Here is a 22,931-nt window from a genome sequence, read left to right as displayed (position 1 = left end):
TCACACTGTCCTGTCCCCCTCCTGAGAATGCCACCTTTGGCCCCGTAACACCCAGGGATGGGCATTGCTCCGATGCTCACAGGCATCATCTCTGAATCCTCAGCACCTCACAATTAAAGGGGGGCCCCTGCGGCAGGAAGGGACACAGTGACTTCCTTGCTACGGGCTACCAGTGAGAGAACAGGGCTGCTAGGACGCATTGACAGTGACAGCATCTTGGTGGGAAGTAGAAAAAGGCTCTTGCTCTGAACCAACAGTTGTAAAAAGGGCGCCTTTGCTTCCGGAAGTGGTTAGATGTGCAGTTACCACAGGACCCAGCGATTCCGTTGCTAGGGATCTCCCAAGAGACACGAAGGCACGTGTCCACACGGCCCAAACACCGGAACAACCCAAACGTCCACCCACTCACGGATGGATAAACAAAATGAGGTATATTCATACCGTGGAATATTATTCTGCCATAAAAAGGAATAAAGCACAAGGCGCCCGGGTGGCTCAGTGGTTAAGCCTCCGACCTTGGCTCAGGCCATGATCTCCCGGCTCCTGGGATGGAGCTCCAAATCAGGGTCTGCGCTGACAGCAAGGGGCCTCCGTGGGATTCCCTCTCTCCTTCTCTCTCTCTTCCTCTCACAAGAATAATAAATTAAAAACATATTTTTTTCAAATTGATGGCACACAAATGATTACATTTTGTATATTTCAAGATACATGAAATCTATTCTTCTTTTTAAGAAGATTTTATTGTGGAGCACCTGGGTGGCTCAGTCGGTTAAGCCTCCGGCTTCAGCTCAGGTCATGATCTCATGTTTAGTGGGTTCGAGCCCCTCGTCGGGCTCTGTGCTGACCGCTCAGAGCTTGGAGCCTGCTTCGGATTCTGTGTCTCCCTCTCTTTCTGACCCTCCCCTGTCCTTGCTCTGTCTCTTTCTCGCTCTCAAAAATAAACATTAAAGATTAAAAAAAAAGATTTTATTTTATTTTTAAGAGAGAGTGAGCAGGGGAGGAGCAGAGAGAGAGGAGGATAGAGGATCCAAAGCAGGCCTGGCACTCACAGCACAGAGCCCGACGCGGGGCTTGAACTCAGGATCCAAACTGTGAGATCATGACCTGAGCTGAAGTCGGATGCTTCCCCGACTGAGCCACCCAGGTGCCCCAAGAAACCTATTCTTAAAATTCATTCCCCTTGTTCCCTTTCATTTCCTGAAGGTGCCCAGAGCAAATTCAACATTACGCATGTGGCTTGCGCTTCAGGCTCGAATTAGATTTCTGTTGCACAACTTTGCTGGAGAGAGAGAAGGGTGACATCCATTTGGGGACCCGGAAGGGCAGAGAAGGGAAAAGCAGGGAACCTAAGAGCTGGCGGGGGGGTGGGGGTGGGGGGGGCTGGTAGGAGAGTGAGTAAGCAGTTTGGTGTGCTCTGGGCCTGGTTGCCATGGAAACATTGCTATAAACTCTCTTCCTACATCAAAGAGAAAAGAAAAAGAAAAAGAAAACCCCAAGGTGTTTGATTCCTTATTTTATTTAACAAATGCTTATATAATGCTAAGATCTCAATAAATAATTTCCATGGCGACCTTGTTCGGAGCACCAACTCTGGGCCAGCATCTCTTCCAAGTGTTTTCAGCGTCAGCCACTTTAACCCCCAGCGGAGTCCTAGGAGGTAAGGTTAATGGTTATTGCCACATAAGTGAGGAGCGGTCCCAGGCCTGGGGCAGTTTGGAAATCTTCCCAGAGTGGGGGGCGGGGGCTGGAGAAGCAGAAGTAGGATAGACGTCGGACAGCTGGGCCACAGAGCCTGGTTGACACGGGGTGGGCGGATGCAGGACGTGCAGCACACGTGTTCAGCGAAGCCGTGATACTCACACACTTCCCAGCGGGAGGCAGATGCTTTCTCCGGGAACCGGAATCCGCGTCTGATCTCACTGAGGATCATACACATGCTTAAATGACTGAAACCAACCAACCAACCAAGATGAATTCCATGGGCCACGTCCCACACAGGAACTCGAGCAAGAATGAAGCCTGGTCTCCAGGAATGAGGTCTGTACGCCCTGAAGGACACGCACTCGTCTCCTAGACTCTGGTCTCACATCCTGACCGCCGCCTGGACCCAGGGGTGGGGAAAATTACAACCGGACTCTCCATCCACTGATGGAGGTTGGGTCTCCCTGTCTGATGTCTCACTGTCCCCTGTGAATTTGGCTTTTTTGGGCTCATCAGTGGAGGTAGGGCTGCCCATCTCCATGCCCTCCTCTCCTCCAGTCCCTTAGAGCCGCCCTTCAGACCCCCTGCGACACAGACCCTCCCCCCCCACCTCCAGGCCACAGTGTTACCACGAAGACCCAGCCCAGCTGGGGGAGGGGCGAGCCCCTCCTCGCAGGCTTAGGACCCAGAAGCGGCTGGAACTGGAGAGGAGGTGAGTGCCCAGACTTGACCAGAGCCCCACTCCCCTCCGCTCAAGGCCCAGGTGTCACCGGCGTCGCCCTCCCAGGCACCTGGACAGGAGCTATGTCACTCAGGGACAATGGGCATCGCAACCCGGCTGGTGGCATCCCTGATGTGACACGTAAGCCACCAGCAGATCTCCAACAGCCCGGGAGGGCGGGCATCAGAAAGGCTGCTGCCTCAGCCGGAGCAGGAGCCAGGAGTTCCTCCAGCTCTCAGACTGGCCACATTCACCTGAACCTGAACTCCAAGCCCTGCAGCGCTGGTCCAGGGCGGGGTCTGCACAGGGCTCTCCAGCCCGAGTCCGCTCCAGCATCCCCGGCCCTGCAACCTGTGCCTGTGGGCAGGCGGCACCAGGGCCATGAGGTTTTTGCGAAGCCGGTGCGGCGGCTGCCAGCGGACATGCCCAGAGCCCTGGTCACCCACATCCCGCAGGGCCTGGAGCAGCCGCCCATCGAAGCCACCTTGCACCCGGCCTTCCTGCCCCTGGGCACGTTCAGGCTCTGCAGCACCAGGGCCCTGAGGCACCAGAAGGCCAAGGTCACCCTGGTGGAGTGTGGGGAGGACATAAGTCACACCTCCTCCCAGAGAGATCCCAGGCAAGGGCAAGGGCGGTGTCCGGCAGGTTCTGTGTCTGGACAGAGCAGAGGACACAAGGGTCCTGGGGCAGGTGAAACGCCTGCTGCTGGATGAGAGGCCCTGGCGGGACCGCAGGGTCAGAGCCCCCGGACACGCCCCCCCACCCAGGGCTCAGAGCCCGCCCCCAGGAGGGCTGGCTCCCCTCCTGGGAAGGACCAAGGGCTCACAGAAGCAGAGCCAGAGGCCACAGGTGGGCCCAGAAGGGCAAGGAGAGCCAGGCGGGTGGCCTCCCCCATTGGCCAGGCGGGAGTCTGGGGATCGTGATCCAGGGGATACACCAGGACGACCTGGGTCCAGGAGGCCGCCGCGGAGCTCCGCAAGGAGTGGGCCCCGCAGAGCCACACGGCCAGAGGAGCAGGTCCCCGAGAGTTCTTGGCCCTGGTGACAGTGACAGACAAAGCCAAGCAGGAGCAGGTGGAGGAAGAACCCGGGGGGTGGGGGGGAAGGTAGGGGGGAGGTTGAGGCCCTCAGCCTGTTACAGCTGAGAAGTGAGGAGCGTGGCCCGGATTTGGTGACCCTGCAGGCAGTGAGAGACATGTGGGACCAGGAGCCCACGGACAGTGCCGCCGCCCACAGTGAGTCACAGCAAAACACGAAGCCAGGAGTCAAGAGGGTGGACAGTCCCGAGTTTGTGGCCGTCATGGCCTATGCGCACCCGTGGACCCCGGGGGAGATGTTGAAAATCACTTGGGGAGGAGTCCCTGGGCTGGAACGACAGGAGAGCCACGCCAGATGCTGTCCCCGAGGTCTTATCTGTCACGTGCAAGGACATTTGGAGAGCCCCTGAGAAGGTGGATGCCATGGTCCTGCGGAAGGCCACCGCCGCCGGAGCCTCCGGGAGAACATTTCCAGCCTGGCCAAGGTCGAGACGCCCTCCAAGGCCAAGAGGACACAGCGAGGCCTCATGGCGGGCTGGGGCGACCACGAGGTGGGGCTCTCGGAGCTCCCGGTGCTGCTGGCCGCAGGGGAGGCCGTGGGGATGGCCTTGGGCCCCGGGGGCGGCGTGGGAGGACCGGAGAGCCAGGCTCAGAGCCCAAGGCTGGGGCCTCCAGGAAGCGGAGGGCCAAGCCGGCGGGCATGGGCTCCAGAGCCCTGGGTGAGGTGGGCGTGGTCCCATCTGGCCGGTGGAAGCTTAGGGGGCAGTGGAGGCCGCGGCGGCCAGGGGTCACTCCCGAGAGGAAGGTGGGGGACGAGGCAGTGGTGAACCAGAAAAAGGGGGTGCAGGCACCAGGGCCCACAGGGAGGCCAGTGAGGCCAAGGGTCCGCTGGCCCCTCACCCCCCCTTCCAAGTGGGAGAAGGGTCGTGGCAGCTGGAGGGAGCCCCCCAAGAGCCCAGGGATGTGCGGGCCCCCCCGCCCCCCCATCCCACGCCTTGCGGCAGAGGCAGCCTCCCAGCTTCCTGGCTTCCCCGTGGGACCCCAGCTCTGCTGAGCCTCAGGCCGGCCTCCTGAGTCCCTTGCTGTCCCTCCTTTGCAGGTGACAGGAGCCATCCTCAAGAAAGAAGGAAAGAGATGCGGGAGGAAACTGCATGAGGGGAGGGTGTTCAGGGCCCACCCATGTGGCTCCCAGTGAGCGTCGGGCTGAGCATGGGGGTGGACATCCAGCCGTGGGGAGGGCAGACAGGCCAGAGAGTTCTTTCTGGCTCTCTGGGGCCCCCGTGGTTCCAGACACCTGCCTCTGGCCACTGTCCCCCCACTCCCGTCTCCTGGGGCCTGGGGTCTGGGATGGAGCCTGGGCCACCCAGCTGGGCAGCTGGTTGACACCCACCGGACCCACGTGTAGCTGAGGCCTGAAGGCTGGTCCTCCCTGCTGAGGGGAGGAGATGATTCCAGGAAGAGGAGTGTGAGGGGCAGCGGGGGCAGCCCCTCGGGGAGGGGAGAGGCCCTATGGGAGAAGAGCAGAAAGGCCCGGAAGGTGGGAACAGAAGGAGGAAGAAAGGAAAGAGCATCAGCCCTGCCCTCCTCCTGCAGACACAAGGGACCCAGATCCTCAAGGCCAAGGCCGGCCACCTGCCACTGTCCAGGCTGAACCTGCCACTCTGGCTGCACAGTGATTTCCAGATGGCTGCATTATTTGCCAGTATATACACCTCTGGGTGGATCACATAAAATCCAGATTTCTGGCTTCCGTCCGTAGCAGTGAGGGCAGCACACTTCCAACAGGCCGTGGTCCCCGCCCCCTCCATTCCGTTGTCCCTACAGCCATCCCCCTCCCCTGGGTCCGGCGGGCTGACCGGCCCCTCAGCCCTGGCCTTGCAGCCCCGGCTTAAGAGGATGACGGGTCCCCGGTTCTGTCTCTAAGTGAATTATACACTGGAGGGGACCCTGCGGGGGCGCCTGAGGGGCAGGGCCATCGTGCCACGTCTCAGGGAAAGCCCTGGGGTCTGGGGGTGTCCCCAGGGCCCAACTGGACTGTCTTACTCCCACCTGGGGACACCGGGTGCAGAAGCAGACCCCAGAACGGCTTCAGCTGGGCCGGAAGGAGTCTCCCTCTGGGCTGCAGGGACCTCACTGGGACAGCGACCAAGATCACCTTGGAGCAGTCAGGAGGCCTTGGGGCTGGGAAGGAAGACCCCCTCCCTGGGGGCGATGGCCCTGGGCCGAGTGGCCTCTGCAGATGCCTGGGGGCAGGGCAGGAGGGCGGAGCAGCTCCACGCTCTTCTCTGGGCCCCTGTCACTTGGGGTCTCAGTGAAGTGAAGTAAGCCTTCTGGTCTGGTCTCTCTGTGCTCTGGGCGGTGGGGGAGGGGAGTGTCTGGGGTTGGGCCACTACCCTGGGACTGTCCCACGGTTGATTTGCACCCAGTGTCCTTCAGTGGCGGTCCGCCCCCGCCCCCAACCGCAGCCACATAAATTCTACCTTCTTTCAACTTCTCCCTGCCCCCACCCAGGCCTCCCCCTCCCCCTCCCACCTCAGCTGTCCCTTGCTGCAGAAGTGTATCTTGGCAGGTCCCAGCCCTCCTCAATCTTTAGGTCCTTGTCCCCAGACACCTCTTCTTGGCCCACCCAACTACACAGGCGTCACCCCTAAATCTGGTTCTTAGCACGCTCCCCCCTTCCCTGTCTCTGCTCTATTCCCTAGCCCCCAAAGTTGGTCTCCACCCAAGTATAGCTCACCCTGGTCCACATGGGACCCTTCACCCTGTTTTGTGGCCTGTTGCCCTCTATGCCCAGCACCCAACTCCATGCCCTTGTGCCAAAGGTCAGCCATGGACCCAGACTGAGGGGACCCTTTTCCATTTCCCCCTGGGGTCCCCTCCCACACAGGTGCCCTTTCAGATCAGTCTGATGTGTGATTCCGTGTCTCCCTTCCCCAAACTCTTTAGAGTTTTTCTTTGTCCCCACAGGTTAACATTTGGGGCCTGTTCCTGCCGCAGGGCCTTTGCACCTGCTGTTCCCCCTGGCCAGAAGAGCCGCTCCCCAGGATATTTGCACAGCCCCATCCTGCACTTCATCCCAGCCTTTGTTCAACTGCCACAGTCCCAGGGAGGGCTTCCCGGACCACCCCGTTAAAAATGTAACCTTGCCTCACACGCCCACTTTTCCAGAGCTCTGACAGCCACCTGCCAACCTAACGTGTTTCCGGATGACCCACTGACTGTATTTGTCCGGGGGCGGGGGGGGGGGCTAGTAGAGGAAATGGGTGACGTGGGCATCTCGGGAAGGGAAGGGCAAGTGGCTCAGAGATGAGCTGCGGCTGCCCAGAGCCCAGGTCGCCGCACTGGACGATTCCACCAAGCAGCAGACTTCCCTGGGGGGGAAGGGGGACCCAGGAGCCCCGGGCCCGCGTCCCTTCCCTTCCGGAGGGCGTCCCTGGCGTCCCGCCTTCCCGCGGCCCCAAGGACACGGAGCGGAGAGCGGCCGCCCCAGAGGAGGCGGGAGGGAAGGTGCGAGCCTAGCGGGACCCGGACCCAGGCCCGGTGCTCTGCGCAGGCGCGGCGGCGGGAGGACGCCTACAATGCGGAGCGTCGTGGGCCCGGGGACACAAAAGACGCTCCCGGAGAAGCGCACGCGGGTGCACGACAGCGGAGGCCGCAGGGCGAGCGATCGGCGGCGCAGGGTTTGCTCGGCGCCTAGTTCGGGGGTCGGGAAGCCCTCGCTGACCAGGTGGCCTCTGAGTGATGACCCGAAGCGGTGAGGGGTGGGGCGGGCGGAGGCCGGAGGGCGGCGCCTTTGGGAGGCGCGAGCCCCGGGGTCGTCACTGAGGTCATCACGTGTGGTTACGGACCCCACCGCGGCCGGCCTCGCGTGCTGTGTCCCCTTGGGGTCCGTGGGGCGGAGCGCTTTGGGTCGTGGTGCGCGGCTGTCCTGGATTCTGCGCACGGACCAGGGTTGGGGGAATAGGACGAAGGCAGCTTTGCGCTGCCGTTTCCCAGAGGAGGAAAGTGAGGCTCGAACCTGGATTGGTCCTACTCCGGGGCTCCCTCGCAGAACCAGCGAGCCATTCCAGACCGTGTGGCCGCAGCGCCTCTTTACCCCACGCGCTACCCAGCCTCGCCCCTCACGCTCGGGCCTCGCCTGTCCGGCCCCATGGCCAGCTCGAGTCCCGACACTTCTGGGAATGGGGTCGGGTCCCAGATCTTCCAGAGGAAAGATCCAGGGCTCCGGGGCCGGAGGGCGGCGTCCCCTGCCCACCCCCCACAGCTGGCGAGAGGGGAGGAAGCCCGCTCGGGCCGCTGCTCCCGCGTTTCCCGCCAGGAGGCGCCCTGGGACCGCTCGGCGCGGGCTCCTCGGGAGGGCGCGGGAGGCTACTGCCGCTGGCCCGGGGTCTTCAAGTGCCGGAGCTGCACTTGGCCTTTGAACGTCAGGCTGCGGAAAGGGGACATTTCTGTGGGGCAGCGGCCTTTCAGGCGAGGCCCCGAGACCGGCAGCTTGAGCATCCGCTGGAGCTAGAGAGAAAGGCATATGCCCGGAGTCCGCCCGGAGTCCAGCCAGGGTAGGGAACCACTGTCCCAGGGGGCCCCTCAGGGCTGAGATGTCTGGGGAAGAACTGGCCGCCTCTGATGTATAACAGGAACATGATAGATGACGTCTGTGGGGCTGATTTGAACTCCATCCAACACATTCCCTCTCCTTCAGCCCTCTCAGCAGCCCTGGGAGGAACCCTCTGTATCCATTAAGATCCCCCTTTCAGATGAGTAATTAGGGGCACAGAGAGGTTAAGTAACCAGCCAAGGCTGCATGTAAGGGGCGGTGCTAGCGGTGACCCAGGCTCCAAATCCCTCCTTACTCCCCCCCCCCCCCCCCCCCCCCCCCCCCCCCCCCCCCCCCCCCCCCCCCCCCCCCCCCCCCCCCGTGTCACAGCACACCGCCGTGTTGCAGGGTGGCACCTTGGTGGTGGTGTTCCATTATTTTGCCCTTTGGGGACATGTAGGGGTGGCTGGGCACGCCCGGATAAAACCTGATATGGAGAGAGACGCCTGGGTGGCTCAGTCGGTTAAGTGTCTGACTTCGGCTCAGGTCATGATCTCAGTTTGTGGGTTCGAGCCCCGCATCGGGTTCTGTGCTGACAGCTCAGAGCCTGGACCCTGTTTCAGATTCTGCCCCTCCCCTACTCATGCTCTGCCTCTCTCTCTCCAAAAAATAAGTAAACTATATTAAAAAAATTTTTTAAAACCTACCTGATCTGGAGACAAAATTCCAGTTTTCCCACCAGGAAAATCCTGGTACATTTGAAACCACAGCCCTGGCAGCATCAGTGGGCTGCATCTGGGGACTGGGCCCTTCAAGCACTAAATGAAACCCCCTTGGATTAAAACTAGTATTGGGGCGCCCAGGTGGCTCAGTTAGTTAAGCGTCAGAATCTTGATTTCGGCTCATCACGATCTCAGGGTTTGTGAGTTTGAGCCCCGTGTTGGGCTCCGCACTGACATCCAGAGCCTGATTGGGATTCTCTCCCTCTCTCTCTGCCCCTCCCCTTTGTGCACGCACGCTCTCAAAATAAATAAACTTAAGAAAATAGTATAAAAACTCTGGTGCAATTTCAACTAACCCCAGGGGCCTCTGCTTCCTGGGTCTTGATGTGTCCTCACGTCTGGAACACTGGGGATCCGAGGGACAGAGGAGAATCGGCGGGTGTTCGGGTTTGCCCCAAATCTTTGCATCTCTCCTGCTGACTCTCCCCATCTCTCCTCCCACCTTCTGTCACCTTCCAGCAATCCAAGCAGGCTAGCCTTCCCCCCTCCGCCCTGTGGTCCATGGGGAGCAGTCAGGGACAGACCCCAGGCCACCACTCACCTGGATGCCAGGCGGCCGGGGACTCCCGAGATGGCTCTGTCCAGTCTGGTTATTCCTTCGCCCCCCCCAGCCAAGTCCATCCCTCCCTCTTCCCTTCCGGGGGGGTCCACACCCTGTATTTCTTCCAAACCCCACCAGGGCTCCCTTTTACCGGGTTATGAGCTGTGAACTACACCAAGTGCAAAGGGCCTCTTAGCATTATTGGGAAGCAGGACCAGCAGTGACTACTTCCAGGGCGGGAGTGGTGACGGCACATCATTCTTTAGTTCCAAAGGGGAAAAAAAAAACCACCACCAAGAAGCTCAGGCCAGGACCGCAGCCACAGTCAGGACACAGCTGGCCTTCAGGCCTTTCTGCTCCCTGATTTCCCTTTGCTCTGCCTTCAGCTAGGCTGGGGTGTGGCCATTTGCTGTTTCTCTCTGGGGGAGCTGGGGTTGGGGAACACAGAGAGATGTCCACCAGCGCCCATGGGGCCTTAGCAACCTGATCTCTCCCTGATTAGGAGCACCAGTCACAGCACACTACACGCTTTCCTGCTTTTCCACAAACATAATCCTGCTTTTTGGACTGTTTCTATTGGAAAGAAATTTTTTTTTAATGTTTATTCAGTTTTGAGAGACAGAGTATGAGCAGGGGAGGGGCAGAGAGAAGGGGAGACACAGAATCTGAAGCAGGCTCCAGGCTCTGAGCTGTCAGCTCAAACGCCGACGCGGGGCTCGAACCCACGAACTGTGATCGCAATCGTGACCGGAGCCAAAGTTGGATGGACGCTCACCTGACCGAGCCACCCAGGCGCCCCACAGAGAGTTTTCAATGTGGCCTGTGGCCAGTCTGCCCCTGGGGATGTTTGTGGGGCTTGATGGAAAGAGATTGGGCCGCACGGCCAGGTCCAGCAAATCCACGGCTCTGGCGTGAAGGCCCCAGGATCTGAACTGTGGACACATTTCTCTTCTTCTCTACCTTGTAACAGGGGGTCAGGTGAAACACGTAAGCTGCAGGCCCTGGACCCGAACCCAAGGGGCATGGGGGGGTGTGGCCAGCAAAGCAACATAAACACAGGTCACCATCTTGGAAGGTGGGGCTGGTGGGGACACAAGGGAGTGACAAGATCACCCTGGAGCACTCCTCGATGGCCAAGTCCAAAGCTAGGAAAAATCGCTTTCTAAACATTTTTATTTGCATGTTGGCTTGTACCCAGTTTTTCAGTTCAAGGAGGCAGTTGATGCGGAAAGGAGAAGGGAAAGGGGGAGGGGAGGGAATTTCTCCCCAGCTTTCCCCATTTTTTCCAAGCTGAGCACCTAGAGCTGCATATGAGGAAGGTCAGATCGTGGGTGAACCAACCCTTCCCTATGGGCCTCTCTCTTTACATTCCTTGGGTGTCCAGAAGGCGTGTGTATATTTCAAGAAAATCAATGCATGAAAGACAAAATTTTTACAAGAGGGGTGTTGGGTGAAGGTGGGAGGCTCATTGCCTGGCCCTTGCTTCACCTCCATTTTCAAGTTCAGGGGCAGGCAGAGCGTCTCCGTCCAAGTGCAGGGGAGGGAGGACCACGCCCTGAGGGGCTGATACAGGGCCACCCCTGCCCGGCGCCTCACAGCTGGTCTTCTCGTTCCCCCTGCTCTGCTTCCGCTCTGGCCTCTGCCCTCAGCACCCTAAGGCTCCTGGCCTCGCCTGCCCTGGGGACTCTCTTGGGCAGGGTTGGCAACCGGGGGGTGTGCCAGAAGGCTCTCTGGCGCTTGCGAAACCAGGCAAAGCGCCCAGGGGTCTGGAACCTCACTGTCTTGACCTGTTTCCGGGCCCTAGCTCCCTGGGTTGCCCCTGTGGCCAGCAGGGCACCTGAGGCTTCAGCCTCCTGGACGACAGGGGCCTCTGCCCTCTGATTATCTGCAGCCCCTTCCCTCTGATTAGCCTCAGCCTCTGCTCTCTGATTAGCCTCAGCCTCTGCCCCCTGGACAGGGATGGCCTCTGCCCTCTGATTACCAGCAGCCTCTGCTCTCTGATTACCTGCAGCCTCTGCTCTCTGATCATCTACAGCCTCCTCCCTCCGATCGTCCGCAGCCTCTGCCACCTGAACTGTGGATGTTGCTTCTTCCCTCCTGCGGCGGCGGAAAGGGGCCCAGTTGATTTTGGGCCTCCATCTTCTCGGGGGAGTCGCAGGCACCTGGCCGCCTCCTGCGTCCCCCACGTTCACCCCGCCGCTGGCTCTGCCTGGCTCCCAGGTCCCATCCCTCTCCACCCCAGAGGAGGCCTGCCAGGCCTCGCCCCCCTCAGGGCCGGACCTCGGCACCCACCCCTTCACCCTCCGCTTCAGCCTCCCCCAGGACACCTGGCTGACATACTCTCGCCACCTGTCCGCCTTGGACAGCTGTGGCCTGGGGCTGTTGTCAAACATGGGCACCGGCAGGTTCACACGGCGGCGGGCGGGTGGCGCGCCGGGCTGCTGTCCCCCTCGCCGCAGGAAGGCGTCTACCACTTCCTCATCGTCCTCGCTCTCCAGGTCGCTCCCCAGAAATTTGCTGCCCAGGTAACTGACGGGCATTTTGCGCACCCTCCTGCTGCACCCCGGGCCTTTGCGACCCTTGTCGCCCTTGTCTCTGGAGGCCTCGAAGTCACTGAGCTCACTGTCGCTGGCGTTGCTGCTGTCGTAGGTGCCCACCACCAGCCGCGGGGGAGGGCTCACCATCTGCTGAACTCTCCTTCTCACTCGGGGCTCCTTGGGCTTTTTGGGGGGCTGGGGCGGGTGGGGGGTGCTCTTCTCGATGATGCGGGCCACATCCTCCAGCGTGCGGCCTTCTTCCTCCAGAAACTGGGTCAGCCGCTCGCGAAATTCCGCCTCCTTGGTGGCAGGCTTGGAGATGGCCCTCCACACGCCCCCGGCCAGCCTGACCTCCCGGGGGATGAGCAGGTAGTCCACGTCCTCCCCGATTTGCAGCATCCCCACCGTGGAGTCCTCCTCCCTGCGGTACACCTTGCCGATCTTCTTGAATGTCCCCACGGGTTTCAGGGCTTCCACGAGGACGTCCAGATCCACATCTTTGCAGACATCCGGGATGTTCCAAAGGATCAGACAGTCGGGGGACGGGAGGAAGCCCCAGGGGAACCAGCCCCCCACGTGGCTTTTCTCCAGGGTCTTTAAGATCTCCAGGGTGAAAGCTGGGGTGGGGGCAGTGACCCCAAGCTACAAGGAGGCCTGGGTCTTGAGGGTCTCAGCCGACCTGCCCAGAGGGTCTCACCTCTCCAGACAAAAGGGTGAGCCAACCCCTGCCAACTTCTCGGCCGCGGGAAACCAAGTCCAGCCTTGGCCAGGTCCGGCTCCCCACCAAGGACTGGCGGGAATCAACCCCCTCGGGATGCTTACGTGAGCCGAGGGCAAGGTCAGTCCTGGGGCTCAAAGCCCACCGCCAGCCGTGAACGCGCGTATCCCGGCTCCAAGTTGGGGCGCACGGGCTGCCCCGCGGCTCTTCCTGCCTCGGGGACTCGCCTGCAGCTTGGGAGAGGACTTCGCAGACAAAGACGACTTTGGCCGTTGCTATTCAATATGGCCGAGGCCCAGCGCCGCCCCCCGCCCCAGGGTCTTCCGCCCCCCAGGCCGGCAGCCGCCCCCCTGCAGGCTGACCTTGACGCGCCTACAGCCTCCCAGCCCGAGCGCACGGGCAGGAAGTTCCTCCTCGCTCTCCTCTCCTCGGGTGAGGCCCACATTCCCCCTTCTCATCTTACATTCCCCGACTCGGGAAGACTGACAGGGGGGCTGTCCACTCCCTTCGGGGCGCCCTCACTCCCCTCCCGCACAGGGGTGTGGCCGCGCAGCAGGCCTCACTGGGGCCCCACGCTCCCCAGTCCAACGCCCGCCCATGGCCCACGTCAGCACCTTTCCCCAGAAAGGCCGCTTTCTCTAAACCTGCTATTCTAAAGGTTCCAGCCAAGCCCTGGAAGGTGGGTGCGCAACAGGGCAGTCCTTTTGAAGGCCACTGGCTGTGGATGTTACAATCTCGCATCATGTGACTTTTGGTACCTGCAATCCTTACCTGTGTAACCATGCGTGTTGGTGGAGAAATTGGTACCAGGGCCTTATTGCACCAGCCTCTAGCGTGGGACTCGGCACACAATAGGTGCTCAATAAGGATGTTCATGAATGAATGGATCTAAGTGTCCACCAGGAGGGACTGGCTCAGTTGTATGGTTCTCCCGGTGAAATACTATGCAGCCATGTAAAAGGAAGTACCTTGTGCGAAGACGGATAATCAGGTTGTACGAGCACCCTCGCATGTCCTAGGTGCCATTGTAGGTACTTTGTACGAATTAACTTATGACAGCCTTACAATAACATGATGTAGTATGACGATGATGCTCATTTTACAGCTGAGGAGGAAAGATCACTTATTTCCTCAAGGTCCCACCATGGAAAGTGATGGAGCCTAGCTTTGACTCTGAAACAGTCTGACGTGTATGTGTGTGTGTGTGTGTGTGTGTGTGTGTGTGTGTGTGAATGACTGAAAGTGGACCAAAAGGCCTAGGTGTTACATGTACTGTTCACAGGTGCAAACTGCCGGGGGCGCCTGGGTGGCTGAGTCGGTTGGGCTTCTGACTTTGGCTCAGGTCATTATCTCACAGTTCGTGAGTTCAAGCCCCGCCTCAGGCACTGTGCTGTTGGCTCAGAGCCAGGAGCTTGCTTCCAGTTCCCTGTCTCCCTCTCTCTCTGCCCCTCCTCTGCCCCTCTTCTCTCTTGCTCTCCTTTTCCCTTTCTCTCTCAAAAATAAACAAACATAAAAAAAAAAACCCACTGCCAACAGTGGCTGTTTCTGGGGAGGGGGCTTGGGGATCCCCAGCGGTGGCAGAGACATGCATTTTTCACTCTGTATCTTCTTGCTTGGATTATTGCTTGGATTTTTAGCTGTCAAAAATGTTAACAAAGTAACTTAAATTAAATCAAAGGTCCTCAGATTCGGCCAGAGACATAGTGGATCAGGATCCCTGGAATGTGGGGTCCAGGATGTGCAAAGCCTCCCAGGGAACTCTGGGGCAGCTAGCTGAGTGACAGCACTCACCACAGCAGCGTCGGGAGCAGCTGGCGTGGAGAGTTTCCTTTGAAGCAGGCACCCTGCTGCAGGCTGAATGGGCCCAGAATGAATCCTCAGAGCTGCAAGGTCAGGTGGACCCTTGCAAACAGCTTCCTGTTTCCCCCTCACCGCCTGCAATCTACCCCAACCGGGTAGCTGAAGGGATCTGTTGAGAACTTAAGGCAGAGCTGTCTCTATTCTTTCAAAACTCCTCCATCTTACTCGGAGTAAAATCAAAGTCCTCACCACCGTCCACAAGGCCCTAGCACACCTCCTCCACGTTTCTCTTCCTCTCCTCCTCACCGACTCCATCCACTCCAGCCACACCTGCCTCTTCGGTGTTCATCAAAGACATCATACCCAGTTCTACCTCAGGGCCTTTGCACTTGCTGTTCCCAATGCCCAGAATGTTATGGCCCCACCTTCTCTTGGCAATTTCCCTCTGCTCAAGGGCCACCTTTTTTTTTTTTTTTTGAGAGGCCATTCTACACTCCCCTCGCCCTGCCAAATATAGGAGTGGCTGTATCTCAGGAATCTTTAACCCTTTCTGCGTGCTATGGGTCTCTTTTCAAGATAAAGTTGAAAAGGAATTGCATTCATAGGGGCACCTGGGTGACTCAGTTGGTTAAGATCCGACTTCTGCTCAGGTCATAATCTTGGTGAGATAGAGCCCCATGTCGGGCTCGGTGCTGACAGCTCAGAGCCTGAAGCCTGCTTGGGATTCTGTGTTTCCTGCTCTCTCTGACCGTCCCCCATTTGCACTCTGTCTCTCTCTCAAAAATAAACATTAAAAAATTTAAGAAAAAAGAATGCATTCACTGGGTTACAAAGTAAACCAAGTAAAATGAAATATACAATCTGTTTAAAAAGAAAAATTTCAGCAACAATAAAAAAAACCCTGTGAAATAATGACTTAAATACAAAGTGTAAAAGCGAACACATGTAATTAAAAAAATTAACATTTATTTTTTTTGAGAGAGAGACAGCGGGGGAGGGGCAGAGAGAAGGAAACGGGATCCAAAGAAGGCTGGGAGCTGTGAGCACAGGGCCCAATGTGGGGCTCCAGCGCACACACTGTGAAATCAGGATCTGAGCTGAAATCAAGAATCGGCTGCCTAACCGATGGAGCCACCCAAGCGCCCCCATGAATACATTTAATTTTATTTAACTCCTGTCATGGGATTGTATTTAATTCTTTTTATTTATTTATTTATTTATTTTTATTTTTGAGAGACAAAGACAGTGTGAGCAGGGGAGAGTCAGAGAGAGAGGGAGCCATAGAATCTGAAGCAGGCTCCAGGCTCTGAGCTGTCAGCACAGAGCCCGACGCGGGACTCGAACCTACGAACCGTGAGATCATGACTTGAGCTGAAGCTGGACGCTCAACCGACTGAGCCATGACTTGAGCTGAAGCTGGACGCTCAACCGACTGAGCCACCCAGGCGCCCCTGTATTTAATTCTTGAAGGAACCAGGCAGATGTGTAGAAAAGAGGGAAGGGGAGGGAAGGGAGAAAGGGAGGGAAGGAAGATGCTTGGCAGGTGGGGGTTGGTGAAGGTCTCCGCGAGGCCTTGGCACAGTTACTGGCTCACTGGTGGTGTTGTTGCCTTTGCGGACCAGGTCGTTAGGGCTTTGCTGGATTTTCTCCCTCAGCGAGCTCCATCCTCGCCTGCGCGCACAGCCCTTGCCTGGCCCCGCCACCGCCCCGCGGTCCCCGGTCCTCGGTTTGGAGTCCCCGCCCCCCCAGCGGTCTCCCTGGCAACGAGGAGACGCGCTCGCACCCCCGGTCTGCTCTGAGACCGAGGGCGGGGGCGGGGCAGCGCCTTTTCTAGTCTGCTTCTCCTTTTTCTAGGCCGGATCCCCCAATCAGCTTCCCTGAAAAGCCACGAAACTAAGAATCCCTAGGCTACCCGATTGAGAAATACTGGTTTAAGAATCCAAGTCCGAAAAGTCAAGACTTCCAAGCGGAATGACCTCGCAGATGAGACATTTGGTTTCTGTAATTAGTAAAATGTTTGCGTTGGGGGGGAGGGGGTGCGCGGAGGGTTATCCTAGAAATGAAAACCGTAAATAGTCCACATTCTTAAAAAAATCGCCAACCTGGGGCGCCTGGGTGGCTCAGCCGGTTAAGCGGCGGATTCAGCTCAGGTCATGATCTCACGTTCGTGGGTTCGAGTCCCGCGTTGGGCTCTGTGCTCACAGCTCAGAGCCTGGAGCCTGCTTCAGATTCTGTGTCTGTCTCTGTCTCTGCCCCTCTCCTGCTTATGCTCTATCTCTCAAAAATAAATAAACATTATAAAAATAAAAAAAAAATTGCCAACCCTAGGGCACCTGGGTGGCTCAGTCTGCTAAGTACCCAATTTAGGCTCAGGTCATGATCTCACGTTGGTGGGTCCCTGCCCCACTTTGGGCTCTGTGCAAACACTTCAGAGTCTGGAGCCTGCTTCAGATTCTGGGTCTTCCTCTCTCTCTCTGCCCCTCCCCCTCAGACTCTTTTTCTCTCTCTCAAAAATAAGTAAACATTAAAAAAAAATTTTTTAAATGCCAACCCTGAGCAGTTCCGCTGTGGGTATTTTAGATTACCCAGATCTCTGGCAGGGGAGCAGGGAACAAATAGATAATTAGAACTCCCACGTTGATAGCCTGTTTAAAAGAAATGGAAATTTCAAAAAGAATGGGGGAAGCAAAACAGGCCTCAAATCTCTCTCCCTGGCACTTGGTTGCCACTGTAAGGAGTAATATTAAAAATGACACAGATTACTAATGGGCGTGGTTAGAGGAAGTGCCCAAAGCTGTCCACGGGGTGAATTACACAATGTAAGATACAGACACTGTATCACCTTTCTGAAATCCCAAACTCTCTGAATTCTGAAGTACGTCTGGCCCCAGGGTTTTGGATACGGGCTTGTGGATCTATAGCGCCATTGGGGGTTGGGAAAATCCAGTGAACTAATGAGTACTGAAAACTGGGCACAGCGCCCGGAACACAGAATAGCCCTTGTTTTTACTCCGGTGTTTTAGTCCACTTCTCCTTTCCCCTCAGCCGCCTGGGAAACATCAGGCAACCTACGGACGTGATTTTCAAAATGCTTTTTTAGGGGGAAGTGGCTGGTCCAGTCAGTTAAGAGTCTGACTCTTGATTTTTGGCTCAGGTCATGATGTCATTACAAAATGAGATCTCACTGTGAGGTCGAATCCTGCATGGGGAGTGCAGAGCCTGCTGAGGGCTCGTTCTCTCCCTCTCTCTCTGCCTCTACCCACATGCTCTCTCTTTCCCTCAAAATAAATAAACTAAAAAAATGGTATTTTGGCAGCTCGATTGTTTTCCCAGATTAGACCTACCATGCATTCTCCCAACATATTCAAGAGCATACTGTGTTTGTATTAGCATACGTTTATTTTATAAGTTCATATTTGTACAACAGAGCAAGAACCACAGAAAACAATGAAGAGTTGTCACTGAACCCACTTTTGAAAATGGGGGTTTACAAAGGCCAGCCACCGGCTTCTCTCAGCCTGCAAGTCCACTTCCGCTGGGAATTTTCACTCAGGATTCTCGGTGCACCAGGCATACCTTGATTCACAGATAACTGGCTTCAAATGGTAACAGTTTTGCATAACTGCTTGCATTGCTCCGGAAACTCTTCCAGAAAACCTTGAGAAGCGGTAGGTTTGGTTTTAGGGGCAACATTGAACAACCACTCACGTGGCGGATCACAAACACGAACGTTGGCGAGGAAACACCTGAAACTCACAGGAAGCACAAAAAAGTCTTGACACCAATAAAACGCTAAGAAAGGTCACACTGTCCCTTGTTACGCTCCAATGACTAATGGGAGAGCAGCGTGCACCAAACAAATGTGCCTGAGGTCCGTGCCACATTTCCTCAAGTCCAGACACCGAGGACACAGTGAACACAGTCGAGCAACACACTGGGAGTGGCTTTGCCCAGGCTGGAAACTTACAAGGGCGAAAAAGATCAATAGAAAACTACAAACTTCTAGTCCATGGATGCACTTGGCAAGAAGATTAAATATATACATGGGGATGGCAGGAAAATCTTTACACACACACACACACACACACACACACACACAGAGAAAGGGATGTCGAGGCTGATGGTGCAGAGTCAGTTTGGGGAGTTTACAGAAATCAGAGTCTTTCAGGTTTTAAGTTGTCAGTGCAAGTGAACTCTAAAAATTCCTTCGGTCTTGACACTTGCTGGGAAAGCAAGGACCTTTGAGGAATTTGTGACCGCCTGAGGGTGGGTCCTGCACCCTGCACCTTGGCTGCCAAGGTGAGGGGTGGGTAGAGAGAGAATCACCACCTTTCCGCTCTGCTAAGGGGGCCACAGAGGGTGCAGCCTCATAGAAGTAAGAACAGAGGCTGGAGGCTGGAATTGACAGACATGACTAATATCCACCATAGTAAGACATCGGGCGGAGGGGGGGGGGCCAGCTCGGCTATTACAATTTGTAGGTAAGAATCTGAGCCTCTGTGTGTGTGTGTGTGTGTGTAAATTGCATTTAAAAAAATTTTAGGTCAAACCTTTGCCAATCCCTAAACCAATGGGAGTTTGCAGATTCACAGGTCAGACGTCCCTGAGCTCTGTCTTACCCATGGACATTTGGATGTCACCTGATTAATTTTGTTGTTGGTCTTCACCATCACGGGGGACTCAAAGTTAATGTTGCTAATTGGTAACGCTTGAAGGTGACCTCTTTAATTATTTACCTCCTTTTGGACTATTTCTGGAAGTCTCGCCTTTTGCTGTGTAGAGGTGAGCACCCCCTGTGCGCAAGTCAGAGCTTCTGGAATTGAATGTGGGGAGACCCATATCCCAACCACACGTGGCAATCAGAGCACAAGAGTCCCCCGTCTGACCATCCCTGTAAGGGACACCGAGCGAGTACAGAACAGCTACAGCTTTTGAAAGTCAAGTGCCAGAGCACTGAGCTCCCCAGGCGTGGCAAATAGGCATCTCACTTGGTTGGGCATGGTTTCTACTTGCCACGTGCAAAACAGGGTGGCCCTCCCTGGACGAGTTTGTGCCAGAGGTACATTCAAGGTCATCCTTTTAAAAGACCCCCCCAAAAAAAACCCCCCAAAAACACCCCCCCACCCCCACCACCAACCCAAAAACCGAAAAAACAAAACAAAACCAAAAAACCAAAACAAAGAATTGACAAAAAAACCAACAAAACCCCCCAAATACCAAACAAAACCCCTGAAACACCAAAACGGATCTAGACTTTGCAATGGCAGGGCTTTCCAGCAGGGCTCAGAGCTAGAAGGTTCTGTGCCTCTTCCTGGCAACACATGCTTAGCAAGAGAGGCTGCACCCCTCTTGGGTGGGGCACAAGGTGGTGATGGGGGTGGTGAAGGAGATAGCGGCCCTCCTCCCGAGCAGGGATCTCCCTGACCCCGACATGTTCCTCCTTCTTGGCTTTTCCTCAATTCTGGCAAGAGACCTCCTGCAAAACCTTGGAATCCCAGACCCTGTTCCCCTTCTTCCGTTTCCTGCAAACACCTGCTTGCGCAGGGGGAGGGGAGGGGTGGGCAGCCCTCGGTTTCCATGGAAACAGTCCCAGGCACTCCTCCGCTGGGGCCTCGACCTTGAGGCTGGTCCCTTGGGGTCTCCAGGTTGTTAGACGTGGGTTGAGGGTCTCTGAGACCCTTCTTCACCCAGAATCACCCTCGCCCGCTCAAATGATACTCACGCACATACCTGGGTGTTATTCCCACGCTTCCATGTTGCCCACAATGGCTCACATATTACTTCATACTCAGATGCTACCCACACATTCAAATGCCATCACCCTCACTCATATATTCAGGTAACTCAGGTGTTCCCCGCACCTACTCAGATATTTAAATATGAGGGTGGCCAGGCCAAGGCTTGGGTCTGTCTGTTCCCTGCTGTCGCCCAGTCCTGGAAAGGGTGCCCGGTACACCGTGGGTGCTTGGAAAACATTTGTTGAATGAATGAGTGATCCATGCTCAGATTACCAGACTACCTACATCTACTCAGACGGTGCCCACACCCACTCAGACGTACCCCCGTAACCCAAATGCTCCTCAGTCTCTCTGAGTGCCTTGAAGGCAGGGATCTGTGTTAGGTCTGCTCCCTTCTCCCAGCTTCTAGAACAGTGCCTGGAACACAGCAGGTGGGCAGCAAGTATCAGTCGAATGAATGAATGGATGAGTGAATGAATGACCACGCTCACCCGGACACTGACCACATCGCTCAGATGTAACCCACAAGTTAATCAGAGAAGAAGAGCGGCCCTCACCCCCCAGTCAGATGTCCCCCGTCTCACTCAGTTGACGCTTGTTCTTACTCGAAGTGACCCCCCCCCATTTGAGTGATCGTCTCCATCCTCCATATTATCCACATTCACGAAAATTCCCAAAACGAATTCAGAGGCTCCCCCGTCACCCACTCAGGCAACACCCACCTCACTCTGCCCCGCCCGCGCCCCCTCCCCACATCACCTCACAGCTTGTCTGATGCATGGTGCCGCCGCCGGTTTCTCTTGTGCTTCTTCTTGCCTCTCTTGTCATCTCCAGCTTTGCTCGGCTTCTCCGTGGAGTCCAGAGGCGGCCCCGTGTCTGCACCGGCGGTGGCCCCAGCCCCAGGCTTCTCCCCGGAGCCAGGCGCGTGGCACTTTCTGGCAGGTGGCTCTCTGGGGCCCGTCTCTGCGGGACACAGCTCCTGCCTCAGGACCCGGGCCACATCCTCCACGGTCCTGCCCTCGCTCTGCAGGAAGAGGTTCAGCTTGGTCAGGAACTCAATATCCTGCTTCCGGGGCATGTGGACCACTCTCCACACGCCGCCCTTGCCCTTGATCTCCCTGGGGACGACGGCATAATCGATGTCCTCCGCCAGCCTAATGATGGCCGCCTTGGACCTCTCTTCTTCCACAAAGGCCTTCCCAGCCACTTCGAACTTGCCCAGAGGTTTCAGGGGGGCCCGTATGATGGCTTCGAACTCCTCATGGTTGCAGTCTTCGGGGATGCCCAGAATCATCAGGGACTTGTGACTCTCCACCTCCAGAGCCTGGCACCCGTGCTCCAGCAGAGCCATGTCCTTCACCCCGAACAGCATCTTGCCCAGCTCCCGGAGGCAACAGTATGCCCGCTGCTGCGCCTCCGAGCTGCCCCGGGAATCCGGAAGGCGATCCAGGATGCCGCAGTCCCTTCGCAAAGGCTGAGCAGGAGAGAGGCCACACCGGGCCCAATCTGTCCCTCCAGGCGACGAGGCCCCTGGCCCTGCCCACAGGGCCCCGGCCTCCGGCCTTCTGGTCACCTCCTCCGGGAGAAGCCTCTTGGGAATTCCCAGGGGGCTTCGGCAGAGTGACGCGGAGGCAGGCGGGGTCTGCCAGCTGACTAGTGCCCAGGCTGGGCAAGGCGGTACCGAGGAGGGTCTGAAGATGCCCTGCTCCTTTCTTGGAGGTGGTCTCCAAAGGTCTCGCGGGTCCTGGCACCCTCAGCGGATCTGGGAGGGCGGATCTCCCTAGGGCTGCTGCCACCTTCTGGGTGGGGGTGGGGGGGCCCAGAAGGCAGGCTGGCTGCTGTCTCACCGCTGGCCCAGAGGCTGCCCTCAGTGCCCTGTGGCCGGGCTAAGACAAGGAAGTGGACGCGGCACTTGCTCCTGCAGTGACGTCACCATCTCCTTCCGCTCTGCGGCCCGAAGTCTCCATGGCAACCGCTAGAGCATCGACTCTGCCATTGGCCAGGGCCAGCCGCATTGAAATCAGAGTCCGAGGGGGTCATTCAGGGGTGAGGGGTCAGTCACCCGCCTTCAGAAGCACCCTTCCCCTCCTTGGAGAGACTGGCTGATTCCAGGGGAGAGGGGACAGCGAAGATACAGGGGTGCATGAACCCGGAACATCTGTTATGGGGTCAAGAAAATAAGGAAATGCTCAGCAAACGATGAGAACTGGTGGAAGGACAGAAAGCGGCTTGAAGGGCTCCCACTGCCCAAATCGGGGACAATGTGAGCACCAATGTTAAAAATGAGATCATAAGCCCCTGATAAAATCGGAATTCTCGAGTCCATGTATAGACATAAAGACATGACTGAAATGGAAAGTTTGGTGGAGGAAGACGGGCTATATGTTGCCTCATCTAAAAGTTAGGGACTGGGGCACCTGCGAGGTTCAGTCGGTTGAGCGTCTGACTTTGGCTCATGATCTCACAGTTCGTGGGTTCGAGCCCCGCATCAGGTTCTGTGCTGACAGCTCAGAGCCTGGAGCCTGCTTCATATTCCGTGTCTCCCTCCCTCTCTGACCCTCCCCTGTTCATGCTCTGTCTCTGTCTCGCTCTCTCAAAAACAAATAAATATTAAAAAATAAATAAAACTTAGGGACCAAAAGGAACACAAGTCTCTTCACCTTGCCATGTCTTTGTTGGACACACCCGCTTGGAAATAATAGTAACACAGTTAACGCCCCCCACAGGCTCTGATCATGTGCCCAGCACCACGCTAAGCTCCCTGCACAGGTGTTTCATTTTACAACAGCCCTCTGACATGGATACTATCAATGTTCCCAATTT

General features: G+C 56.9%; 3 protein-coding genes across 4 annotated transcripts; 1 reads left to right on the top strand and 2 right to left on the bottom strand.

The window, feature by feature from the left end:
- Positions 1–1,538: 1,538 nt before the first annotated feature.
- Positions 1,539–22,031, bottom strand: LOC115280585 (paraneoplastic antigen-like protein 8C). 2 transcript variants are annotated; one of them, XM_029925570.1, is made up of 2 exons: positions 20,868–22,031; positions 1,539–1,650 (listed from the first exon to the last, which is right to left on the bottom strand). In XM_029925570.1, exon 1 carries the CDS (start codon positions 21,478–21,480, stop codon positions 20,869–20,871), a length of 612 nt encoding a protein of 203 aa, XP_029781430.1. In that variant the 5' UTR covers positions 21,481–22,031; the 3' UTR covers positions 1,539–1,650; position 20,868. The 2 variants fall into 2 exon arrangements, with proteins under 2 accessions (XP_029781430.1, XP_029781429.1); XM_029925569.1 differs by lacking the exon at positions 1,539–1,650 and adding an exon at positions 17,747–18,027.
- Positions 2,506–5,381, top strand: PNMA8B (PNMA family member 8B). The gene is given in 7 exon segments (XM_029924323.1): positions 2,506–3,023; positions 3,025–3,157; positions 3,379–3,515; positions 3,553–3,768; positions 3,770–3,909; positions 3,912–4,177; positions 5,283–5,381. Coding segments are annotated over 7 exon segments (1,509 nt in total).
- Positions 10,471–12,909, bottom strand: CCDC8 (coiled-coil domain containing 8). Its single transcript, XM_029925568.1, has one exon. The coding sequence runs from the start codon at positions 12,249–12,251 to the stop codon at positions 10,908–10,910; it is 1,344 nt and encodes a 447-aa protein (XP_029781428.1). The 5' UTR covers positions 12,252–12,909; the 3' UTR covers positions 10,471–10,907.
- Positions 22,032–22,931: the final 900 nt, after the last annotated feature.

This window comes from Suricata suricatta, chromosome 16, assembly GCF_006229205.1.
Source record: "Suricata suricatta isolate VVHF042 chromosome 16, meerkat_22Aug2017_6uvM2_HiC, whole genome shotgun sequence".
NCBI lineage: Eukaryota > Metazoa > Chordata > Mammalia > Carnivora > Herpestidae > Suricata > Suricata suricatta.
This window is presented reverse-complemented; position numbering and strand designations above follow the sequence as displayed.